Here is a 12852-nt window from a genome sequence, read left to right on the forward strand (position 1 = left end):
GCTACAGGCCCAGAAGAGAAATCATGCCCATAGGAAGCCGGAGTTACTGAAATAAAGAATAGATTTTCTGCTGAAAGAACTGTAAGTATAAAAGGACAATTAATTTTTCAATGAAGGTAACGGTCATATTATCGCTCTCTGGATATAGAAAGAAGCTCATCTGTCTATATCTATCTGCAGCATTTGACTCTGTGTTCAGAGGCAGTGAAATTTTAATCAAAACTAGATGGTTAAGAACATTAGAGTATGATTAGGTGTCCGGACTACTCTTTTATGGATTTGAACTTCAAAGTGAAGGTGAGTACATTTGACACACACAGCACATACCTGGAGCAGCACTTCACATTCCTTCTCGGCCACTCCTTTGCCTGAGCAACATCCTGTCCTACTGGGATTTGGGGTCATCTTTACCTTGTTCTTCTCTTCAGTCTTCACATGCTACATCTTAAAACTCCTTTCATACCAGCATTAGAGAGTTTCAGGCATCCTGAAAGCAACTAGGCAGTTTCTTACTATACCACAGCATGAATTACTACAAGCTCCTCTCCTCTGGCTTTGATAAATGTCTTTCCCCAGCGCCTGTCACTTGGATCAGCACCCAAATCCTCTTCAAAGATGGGAGAGGAGTCCTGCAGAGGCTGTCTGCAAAGTAAACCTCACTGTCCTGCTGGTAAGTCAAGGTGCTGGGTGCCTGGCATTGGATCCCCAGACATTACCTGCCTCACCATGTGCTCTCCAGGCCAGATATTGTCTTGTCTTCGCACTTAAACTCTAAGTTAAGTTCCTAGAACAGTTGTGGTCATTTTGGCCTATGGCTCATGAAGACCTCAGCATGGTGGATATGGTCCATGGCAACGTCCTAATGACCGTATAGCAATGAATAAAAGGAAGGTTCTGAGAAATTGTTCTGTGAGTTGATGACTGGTGCTGCTTAGAAGGAGTTCTGGACTCTGGGCCACAAGAAATTTCAGTGTTAACAAAATCAAGTGGGGAAATGGGTTTGTCATCCAGCAAGTTTTAAGAGTTTGCCTGGTTGAGATTATTTTGCGTGCACGTAAAAAAGAATCCTAAATCAGACTGAAAATATCCAGATAATTAAATGTTAAGGGTGGTGAGGCACTGGAACGGTTTGCCTGAGGAAGCTGTGAATGCTCCATCCCTGGCGGTGTTCAAGGCCAGGTTGGACAGAGCCTTGGGTGGCATGGTTTAATGTGAGGTGTCCCTGCCCATGGCAGGAGGGTTGGAACTGGATGATCTTAAGGTCCTTTCCAACCCTAACTATTCTATGATTCTATGATTCTAAGTTCCAGAATATCAGTTCAGATCAACAGCTTTCAATTCTGGCCACCTTCCTCAGACAGGTTAAAAAAATCCAAAAGATAACTACAGATGCAGATTCCTAAGCAGTATCAATTCAGACCTGGTTGATATTTCACTATGAATTTAAAATGGGGGTTTTGCTTGTTTAAGAAGAAATAAAGGTATGATAACTTTAACCTCAAGCATCACTCTTTGTATCATAAATGTTCTTGTGGGGAATGTCTGACAAATCCATCTTGTGTATGACTGCATCCGATTGCCTCAGGCTGCCACTGGAGCAATTCCAACTGCTTAATGAATAATCCGTAACGCCCACATCCTGCATGATGAGCAATTGTGACTTTTCTGTTTCCAGAACACACTGGTGAGGAGAACTGCTTCCAGGTCTGGGTGGACGTGAACCTGAGGGGAACTTGGATGCTGTTAAAGCCACACTAACTATCCAAACTTCTAAATTATGACTACAGTAAGGATTTTAACTCCACAATGCTGCTATGCTGGAATGTGACAGGCTTCCTACCCAGCTCTGGAAGGTAGGGATCTGCTTGCATATATGAAATCTCACAGTTTCCCTTCCCTCCCCTCCCTGCATATATGTTGTTTGGGAAAAGCAGTATGGAAGAAAATGTTTTGAAATATATCCTATGGGTTAGGATGAGTGGAAACATAACTAACCAGCAAAGAAACTGGTATGGTTTAGACCAGCTCTCTGCGCTATATGTGGTACATTATTACCTTATATTTAAAGTGACAGTGCCAAGATTGCCAGGTCTGGAAATAAACCCCATGTCTTTTACAGTATTTTGAATAGGTAAGAATGATTGCAAAATTCAGCCACACCAATGAGCACAAGCGTTACATAGAGTCTATAACAGAGCTGGTATACTAAAGGGGATGCCAACATCTCTCTGTCTGCTTGTGCACATAGGGTCATGAAAAAAGAGAATATATCCTCTCTTCTTTGGTAATCTCTCATGAAAAGAGGTCTGGGAAACACAAAACAAACAGCAGAGCAAAGACCAAATGCTCAGGAGAGATTATTCATTGAGGTACCTGAGTTCTTTATCCCAAGTCCATGGTCCCTGACTGTTCTTGCATACAACTGCCAGGCTGCAGGGTTTTCCTGACTGCAAGAATGGCCAGACAAGAAGAAGTCGGGGGAACCAGGGCATCAGAACTAGGTGATGCTGACCCCCCTGAAGAGATACAGCTGCTACCTGGTCCTGACCCTCTGTGATCCACAAGGAGCCAAGGGCACAAAGTCACTTTTGGTACCGAATTACACTGCCCACCACTAGCCAGCACGGCTTCATCCCTTGGATGGTGAGTGTGCCTGCAGCACCCATCTGTTGTCACAGGAGTTAAAGGGGGAGAGACTCTATTGAAACAGTCAGGATTTACAGAAGATTTACTCAGGACCGCTAAACTAACTAGTAGTTTGAACCAGGGATTACCCTTCTTCATCTGTTGGCTTTGTTTAAACCACATTATATTTTCAACAAATCTGAAGAAATTGAAAGAAAAATACAATTATACAGTTTGGTAGTGACAAGCTGGGGGGGGGGGGGGGGAAGTAATTTTCTGCAATTCAGCTATTCAGAGAAAAGTTGATCATTCAAGTGTGAAACTTTATAATTGTTCCTGCTAACCTTTTTTCCCCCCTGCATATATATGCTGTCATCATCAGCTGTGCTAGTAAATAAGAGCAAAGCATCCAGCCAACCAGTCTGTAGCCAGGGTGAGAATTATTTGCAATAGCATTGATGGATTTCACAAGCTAGACTATTATCTGCAGATCCATTCTGCTAACGTACACAGCACATCCCCCCATGGCTGAGACAGATGGTAGGATGTGCAGGCAGAGCCTCCTCCAGCACAGACCAACTCTGCTTCAACGTGTAAGACACTTGCACACCGCGTTCCAAGAGTGACTGTACCACTGGGCACCAAGAAAATGAAACGGGAGGTTGAGACTGGCCAAGGAAACGGAAAACAAGCAGAGAAAGTTGTTCAGTTGTTACAGAGATGGAAGACCACAAATACCCTACAGACAGTGGGGAGCAGCATGTAGCTGCTCTACTCTCCCTCACTCACGTATGGTGGCACGTCATTGCCATGCAGAAGCCCCAGCTGTCTGTGCTGGGAGACGCAAGACATATTGGATATTCACATGGGAACAAGCTTGTTTCCTTCCCTGTGCACTGGGGTATCTGCAGGCAGATCCCTCTCTGCAGTGGTGCTAATGGGTTTTTAGGAAATAATACTCAATCAGCATGTTCATGATAAAACCAGAGAGCTAGACTTTCTCAAGAGGAACCAGTCCTAGTGAATACATGCAAATAACTCCTTTCACATTTGGGGACCACCTCTTGCTGTTCCCCAGATGCCTGATCTAGAACAGTGTTGCATTCCAGCAACAACAAATGAATTTGGAGACAACTGCCTCAGACACAACCCCATTCCACCACCTAGTTCAGTGCCAGTAACTGTCTGTACACTATCAAGCCCAATGAAACTGGATAACTGCAGTAACTAACTGTACAGAACACCACCAAATGCATTCTGACACCTAATCCACCGTGCTGCTCAGGTGAGGGCGAGCATTATGTTGGTGCGGCTCTGACAGGCTGGACCTGCAGAGGAGTTTCCCCTCTGACAGTGCTGGTGCACAAACAGATTCAAATGAGCAGTCAAGCCATGAGCAAGGAGAGAATGTGGAAAGCCAGACCCTTCTAGTCAGATCCAAGTGACAGGTTCTCTATCAGTAATGACTTAATGCAGGATAGCAGGCAGCATAGAAATGTCACAGAGTTTACTGGGAGAGTAGGAAAAGGGAAGATGTGATTTGTACCACCTCATACATACAGCTTTTTGGAAAAACTTATTTATATTCCCACTGAAAATGCTAACTTTTTAGTAAAACAGATTAACTTAAACATGAAATCATTAGATTCAAGCTGTGACTGCAATTTCCTGTGCAAGCTACAGCTCAGATGACATACACTTTCGCTCTGCTTTTTGGGTAAAGCTTTCTGCTTGGCATATCCTTGCCATAACATGCTTTTCCCTTCCTGTAGGAGAGGTGGCTGCATGACACCTTGGGTGTTTTACAGGAAACATCCTGGGGGCAGAGGGAAACAGAAGTATGCAGCACTTGAACCACAGCTCCTGTGAGACTGTGATGACATTTAGGAAAAGAAATGTCTCCAAGGGATGGATCTTTGCTTGAAACCTCTGAGCATTTTCTCAGCAAATGATTCATGTTTTAGAGGGAAGTACCTTGGATTGAAAAAGCAAGTTTTCATCAAAAATCAGTACTGATGGAAATTACCAGGGAGTTCTGATATTCTTCAGGAGGTAATTCAGTGTGAAATAACAAGGTACAATAGGCAGAACATCAGGAGGGAAAAAAATCAAATCCACCCTTGTTGGACCCTCACAAGAGTTACTTCAGGAAGGACTGGGCTACAGTAGGAGTTTTGATAACTTTTTTTCCCTTTGCTCCACAAAAAGAAAAAGCATCCACACTTCATACTCAGCCTTGCTGGCAGTCCTGACTTCAGTCTTCAAATTAGAAACTGTAAGATCTGTTGGCTGGTGAAATAGAGTGGTAATAGCATCTTCTGGGAATAACAGACCTCTGATCAGGTCAGGTGAGCATTACAAGCATTACTCCTCACTGATTTCTATAGAAGCCCATGCTTGCTGGTCCATCCTATGGATGTGACTGGTAAATACATGCGATGTCTGCTTGGTTTTATTCGCTTTGTGTCACCAGCTTCTCTTTCATCTCCCCGCTGCAGGACTGGCTGTCACGGTAATTTCTGTGCTTTTAGGAAATTGAAAAAACCTGCTGTCCTTGTGCTTAAAATAGACCAGAGCCCAGCTGATTGATACCTGCCCTGCAGCATCTAGGAGGCACTGAGATTGGAGAACAACCTGGAAAACAGTAAATTATGAGACAGAGAGGAATTGTGAGCTTTTGAAAATACAATTGACAGGGCACAAGAGTTCAGGAGCCACTGGGACACCCACTCACAGCTGGCACAGCACGATGCTGCAAGAGCATGATGATCTAGCCAGATGTGAACCACTACTGCAATAGTCCTGCCAGCAGCATCAGCTCACTGAAAATGTAATGAAGAAAATTTGGCTCTCTAGATAAAACCAGAACCTTGGATTTCGCCACTTCATTAATGGAGTTACAGACAGCAACTGGACCATTTGGCACCCAAGTTTCACCCAGTTCTCCCTATGGTTCAATATTTTTTTCTTTCTCATCTCTCTTCTCCAAATGAAGGAGGGATCAGTTCTGAGATTGATTACTGCATTTAATGTAATATTTTTGTTGTTTGTTTTAAAGAGGCATTCCATATTCCTGCTCTTTAACAGTAACAACCCTCAACACTTGTACCTCCCACCTTGACCAAAGGAGAATGTCAGGAAAAGTTTCTCCCATCCTTGGGCAGTGACACAATTCCATGAGTCAGGTTAGTTCTGCTCCTTCAACATCATCATACAAAGCAGTTTGTGTTAGCAGTTAATGAACTTGGCAGAGGCAACCTTGTAAGAGGCAGAAGGGAGTCAATCTCTGCTGGAGCCATTTTGGTTACGGATTCAGATAATGAGGTCAGAAGAGACCTTCAGCTATGCAGACATCTGTATCGAATAAGATGATTCTTGAACTAATCACATAATCACCTGTATCTCCCTGGGTGTTAAAACATACACTTAAAGATACTGCTCCTAGAAACATTCTATTGCCTGAAGAACCTGTGAGTACCAAAGATTAAATGTTATGGAAAATAAGTATGCATAATTTTCACTTTGCTTTGTGCCAGTGAGAGACAGGGAATGTTTGGACAGAGAGAAAACTTGGGATAGAAACAGTCTGCTCTGCCATTTGTCTGCTCTTTCACACTAGCAGAGAAGTGAAAATATTTTTATGATTAGGAAATGCTGAGACAAGAAGAGCATCTATACCTCTTTCAAGAGATGATATTTCAAGTGGATAGTGTTTATTCACCACTGCTTCTCTTCTCTTTGTTAACATCTCTTTTTATTGTCTAATATTTTAGCAAGAAGCATTCACGGGCTAAATTAAAGTGGAGATAAGATTTCTCCTGTTCACAGCTCTCTGTTTCCTGAGCCATGACATTTCCAGCAGGTCTATTTCCCTACAAGGATAGATCACACAGATTTTCTGTTTCTAGTTCTGCCCCCAGGTTTCCCCATATTCAGGAGCAGCCATCCCTTCTGTCTGACACAGTGTTTGTTTTGCAGGTGGCCGATGATGTTAGAAGTAAATACAAACCCAGATGAAGAGTGGCATAAGAAATGGATGGACCAACCCCAGAGCCTGTGTACGTTGATGTGGACAAGGGACTGACATTGGCATGTTTCGTTTTCCTCTGCCTCTTCTTGATTGTGATGATTATTCGCTGTGCAAAAGTCATCATGGACCCTTACAGTGCCATCCCTACATCTACATGGGAGGAGCAGCATCTAGATGACTGAAAGGACTTCACTACACAGAGCCATGAAATGCTGCTATCCAGGAGGCCTTTTCCCTTTGGGAAGGCTAACACACAAACAGCCGTTTTCAGATATGCAGGGCAACAGCAATATCTCTAAGAGCACATAGTGTAAATGATTCTTGCTCAACAGATCAGGATATCAGCAAGCCATTCTGACAGCACAGTTTAATACTATGCAGCAATCCTTATTTTACTGAAAACAGTTATCATTGTAACTCAAGTAGCACAAGACTCTTCAGATTTTTCCTAACATATCTCTTAGTCTAGCACAGTTTGTCCTCCTCTCAGCATCTCCCACAAATCCAGGATAACCATCAGAATTTGGAAAAGCAACAAGAACATTGTGTCTTCTTTGGAAGTAGATTGCTTCAAGAATCTTCCTCAATCATTATTTTTGTGTTTCAAAAAAGGTCCAGATTTTATAATTTTGTATCCCAGAGCATCGCTAAGTTAGAAGCTCTAAAGCATGTCTGGTTAAAGAGGGTTATACAGGCAGATTTATTCTCAGTTCATTTGGTTCTGCATGTACACTCTTTACCTCACTGCTGCTTTATTTCTGGTGATCAGGATACAGAAACACTTGGACTACAGATCCCAAAGGGGTCATGGTCTACTGCTGACCATGTAGCACCACCTCATTCTCCTATTCATGCAAAAACTAAGCATATCATTTGCCCTGGGTCCATGGATTACCCAGATGTGTCAGACCACTTACTATGAGCTTGGTAGCCACCAGAAGTCCATGGAGTAGAGCTTGGATACTGCTGGTTTCAACTACACAGAAATTGCTATGATTTTCAAAGAGAGATTCCACATGCAACTCCATCCATCTTTTGTTTGAGGTGCACTTCCGTGGATGAGACATGAATAGAATGACAAAGACAATAAGCAAAGGGACATTGCTCCTAGCTTTGGCACTCAGACAGACTCCTCAGCATAACAGTTACAGTAATACACACCAATACGCATTCTACCTCGGAGAAACTCAGCACCTTCAAAAGAAGAATATTCCCACAAAACTATAAGGTGAATAGATGTACATTTCCTCCTCGCTATTCATTAAGACATCTATTATGCAAGAAGACATAAGTGAACATGGGAGCTTTGGAAAATTAGTATTTACCTTACAAAGAGTGGGAATTGAGGAATTCTTATGTCCTCTATTCCCCAAATTCTAAAGTTTGCTCACAGCTGCCTTTATTAGTGGCTACAGGTTTGGCTTACAGTATTGTAAGGAGTTGCTGAAGCAACACAGAGTAGGTACTGCAACCACAACAGCATCATGAGCAGACAAGACTTGAAAGCACAAATCTGCAAGAAGGGCATTCACTGTTTCTCCTCCTCCTTACCATCCTGCTTGACCTCTAGGTTCTTGCCATAAGACGATGCACAGCGGATGAGAAAGGTGGAAAAAAACAGGTTGTGGCAAGGAATCAGGATGTAGACTTCACAGGTTTCTGTTCTCAGCTCTAACATATTTCTTTGACAATTACAAAAGTCACTTCTTCATATACCTCAGCCTACTGATAGGTGAAATGGGTACAACAATACCAGCTTGTCTCACCTTGTTTTGTCTGTCTCATGATGCCAGAAAGCACTTGGAGATCCTTAGGGACACAGAAATAAGGTATTGATTTACAACTCCTGCTGGTGAAAGTTCTGAGTTTTGTATACAGCAAGGGAAATTCACCCTGAGAAGAGGACCTCTCCACACCTCCATTTACTCTCTCATTAAGATTACAGCATTTGAGTCAAGCTACATGGCAGCTGGTTTAGTTACATATTCCACTGATTTCAGAGGACAGTCTGGATTTAAGGTGCTCAGCACTGTGATTACAGATATCCCAAAACAACAGTTGCACTGCACGATTTTTGCTAATCTCTGTTGTAGGAGATCCCATTCAGGAGGCAGGAGCTTTGATCCTGGCTTTAATCCTGCTATTCTCTAGCAAGAGACCTCTACTGCCTCCATTACCCACTGCAGATTGCTCATCAGGCAGTTATTCAGCCTCAGTGTCTGCTAGCCAGTTAATCACCAGTAAAACTGAGGATTCTTTTCAGGCATCAGTGTTAATGTTCACCATACTTTGAGCAAACACATTGGTCTCTCTTAGTCATAAGTGTGTCTATCCAGAATCTATAGGAATGGATGCCCTTGCTTAAAGAAGACTGCTTCTGTTCCCTGGGCTAAAGTTTGGAACCCAGTAGTTGTCATTAAGCCTTGTATCCCACCAGGGTACTGTGGGGCTACTTACAGAATAAACAAAACAAATGTATTTCCAGGCTAGAGACACTTTCGGTTTGCAGGTCATCTGGCCGTATTCACAGCGGATGCAGAACAAGCAGAGAGCTTGTTATCACACCTCCAAAGGCTATCCTCCACTCAGTGTTTATCTGCATGCAGAACTCTTTGGCTTTGTCTGACATCACTGATAAGCCCCTGTTCAGCCAAGGACTTACACATGTGCTTAAGTTTAAGTCCCTCAGCAGGCTGCCTGACTACCCAGGAACCAGGGTCAATCACATGCAGTGTGTTTGGAGGGGCAGGGGCAGCAACGCACAGTCCTTGTGGAGGCAAAAACTGTGTGAGAACAAAGGGTTACAGATGCTGGGGAAGCAAATTAACAGGTTTGACACTTCCTTATACTCTGTCCAGCTGTACAAACCATTTTATGGATTCTCCTGAAAGTCCTAACCGGAAGACCCCTATGGGTAACTGTTTTCTAATCAAAAGGCATTTGTCTTCCTGGCACAGCCCATCAAGTCCATCCTTCTGTGGACAAAAAAGGTTCTCCATAAACATCTACTGATTCATGTCCAATCTTTTCACATGACTGTGTAAATATCAATGCAATTGTTTTTATACAGGTAAAGTAAATGCATTCTAATATCTGCCTTCCTCCAAGGGTTACAATCACACAACCTCACCACTCTTCAACCAAAAGCAATACTAATCATCATGCTGAAAGCAGAAATTCTGTCCTCCTTGCGTTTGGAGCTGAGACTTGCCCATCTGAGGTGCATCATAGCAGCTCCTACCTGATACCAACCCCACAAGCCCATCCAGCAAAGCTGCACCCACAGCCAGTGGAAGGCCTGTTTTAGCAGGGGCTGCATCACCAGGCTTGGTAGTAATTTCAGCTGCATGCAACAAGTGCCTCTGCTAGTTTTGGTTCTTTTTTAATTATTGCCACACTACCAGCAACTGCACTCAGAGGAAATAATTCAAACTTGTTGCAAATGTATTTATCTAAGACAATAAACAGCTCTAAATGGAAAGCGATCTTCTTGTCTCTGTTGTAAAATACACCCACAACACAACAATATGATTTTCAATGAAGATGTACATTACTGACAGCCCTCCTTGGAGGGTGAGAGCAGAGAACTGCTCCCTGTGTAGCAACACCACAACAGGCTGTCAGGAGCTCAGAACAGAGCTCCGGGTATATCAGCCCCTCCACAGTGGCTATTTTAGACTACTCCCTTGGTCAGGAAGAGCACTGAGCTGAGGTTCAGTTCAGTGGGGAGCTGCACCATGCTGTGTTTCAGCAATTCATTATCAGTAACAAATTGCATACCAAAAGAAATAGGGCCACTGAGACCGAAACCCCTCCTGCTAGCAACTGAAAATGAAGAGCATGGAGCATCTGTGGGGTCCCTTTGAAGAAGCCACAGAATATGGTATATGCTGAGTAAAAAGCACCCCAGGGTACTCCTCCTCTTGAAAAAGATGAAGAGATAAATAGCTAATTCTTTCATCTTGTAAAAGGACTCTGTTGCCTGAAAGCTGGGGGCTTCATATATCTGCTTGTCCCTGCAGTGAGTCCTCTGGCAGAAGGACCTTTGTGCCTGAAACCCAGTTTGCCACAAAGACAAAACCCCACTGATAAATTGTTAACTCTGTCCTAGTCAGAAGTAGAGGCTGGATTCTTTATGCTGTTTTCAGAGCAGCTGCTATGGCTAATGTAAGAGCACACCTGAACTGAAGCCAGTAGTGGCTGAATTTGCACAGACACCCTGGAGAACTGCAAACAGAAAGGTTACTTCTGAAAGAAACAGGGACTGATGCTAGCCAGGGAACTGCACGAGTGATGCTGCTGCAGCCTGCACTGTCCAAAGGTGTCCCCAGCTTGCTGGGTCATTACAAGTCTCAACCGGTAATTTCAATTCACATTACTAGAACTCAGAAGTCAAGTCAACACAGGACTGGATAAGGAAAATGCTGTTCTCAGACTCCAGCAATTTCCACATAGGAAGGCACACATAGGGAGGGTGGTGAGTACAGCAGAACTCAGATATTTAACTGATTCACTTTAGAAGCCAGTGCTCCAGAAAACAGAGTGACTGTATGAGAAATGAAGGCAGGAAATTCCAAGACAGCCCCAATTTAAACTTCCATGGAGCAAGACTGAGGTGAAGATGTTCTTGGGAATGAGGGGACACAGCAGATCTGTATGGGGCAGCATGGTGTCAGTACCTCAGCACATCCCTCACATACTTGCAAAGCCTTCAATCAATTTTAAAATCCCAAAAATGGTCTCCTTTCTCACTAAAGCAGCAACTGTGTAGGCACCCTGAACAGAACCAGCAATCAAGCCTGAGGAATGGCCTCCTGCATTACTGCTTAAAGGCAAAACCAATGTGAATATCCCCTAAGAGCTCTGTCCTTAAAGTCACTACCTCGACCCTCAATAGCTAAGGAAAGAGCATTTCACCTTGAGTTATTACTGCCTGGGTAATGAAGGAATTATGAATATTGCTGACCCAAATGTTTTCATCAAAACTGATTCTTTTTCCATGATATCGCCTCCTTTTTCTAATTAGAGTTTCTACAGAAAACTATTTTTGCTGAAGAGTATCAGCATTTCAGACAGAAAATCCATTGTTTCCTTTAAATTCTGAAATGTGTTTTAGCGCGTTTTTTCCATGCTTTTCTTTTGACACTTAATTATACACTATTACAAATTATACCCAGCTTTTTCATTACACACCAACCAGATAATGCTTTGATCTATAAGAAAACACACCCCAAACAGTATTAGAGGCTGCCCTTAGTTTTCTTACCAGCAAAATAACAAAACCAGATGAAGCATCAGGCAGCATGATCCAATGCATCTACAGCCACCCTGTGACAAGGCAGTACAACACAGGAGCACCTCCTCCATCCCTCCCAGACCTTCCATCCAACATCTCAGTGTTACTCACAGCCAGGATCGCTGCACTCCAACACAGGTCACTGCTGACTTCTGTTGAGCATGAAACAAGAAGGGATCTCCAGGCAAGCATAAGAGCTGTGGTTTCCATCTTGATGCATATTTGCAATTCCCCTGGTCAGGAAACAGGATCTTTCTTCCCACCCAATGTTGTGTGACTCTGAATGAGGCCCCCCAGGGAGCTGACACGGCAGAAAGGTGTTATTTTTGCTGCACACAGGAAGAATTCCAAGGAGGAATTTCTTCTCCTATACCCACGTCACAAACCCAGGTGTAGAGGAAAAGGAGCTCCAGATTTGATTTTACTTTTTTCTTTCTCATTTTTGCTGGGAGCCAGGCTATGAGCAAACTGAGGAAAACAGATTTAAATCAAATTGAACTTCATAACCTCTAGAAGCAGAGACAGCCATGCTCAAATCTAACTGCAGCAAAAGCTTCCAGAAGTAGAGGGGAATCTCTTGTAGAGAGGGTCAACTCAGTTGAAATGGCACTTCAAAAGTAAGCTTTCCTAAGCACCAGGTCTACATGCTGAGCTGAGAGACCCCAAACTGAAGCACCCTCCTGATCCAAGAGCTTCCCTTTTACATCTCTATTCAGCTCTACCCTTCCTCTGTAAACACCTTACCCAAAACCAGAAGAGAGCTCCATAACCTTCAATTCAAAGGCCAAAGGTGCAAAGTGGAGGCAGCTGCCCCAGATAAGGTGGAATGAGCAGGAGGGACCCAGAGCACCTGAGTGCTTCCCCAGTCGTGTGCTGGAGGCTGCAGTGCTGCTAGCCCTGG

At 43.5% G+C, this 12852-nt stretch overlaps 1 protein-coding gene across 1 annotated transcript; it reads left to right on the top strand.

Annotated features, from left to right (window-relative positions):
* Nucleotides 1-6657: 6657 nt before the first annotated feature.
* Nucleotides 6658-6837, top strand: CTXND1 (cortexin domain containing 1; the record flags this gene model as incomplete). Its single annotated transcript, XM_080626239.1, has 1 exon — nt 6658-6837. The coding sequence occupies one exon, from the start codon at nt 6658-6660 to the stop codon at nt 6835-6837; it is 180 nt and encodes a 59-aa protein (XP_080482365.1).
* Nucleotides 6838-12852: the final 6015 nt, after the last annotated feature.

The sequence above is a fragment of the Psittacula echo genome (assembly GCF_963264785.1).
Source record: "Psittacula echo genome assembly, chromosome: 10".
Lineage (NCBI taxonomy): Eukaryota > Metazoa > Chordata > Aves > Psittaciformes > Psittacidae > Psittacula > Psittacula echo.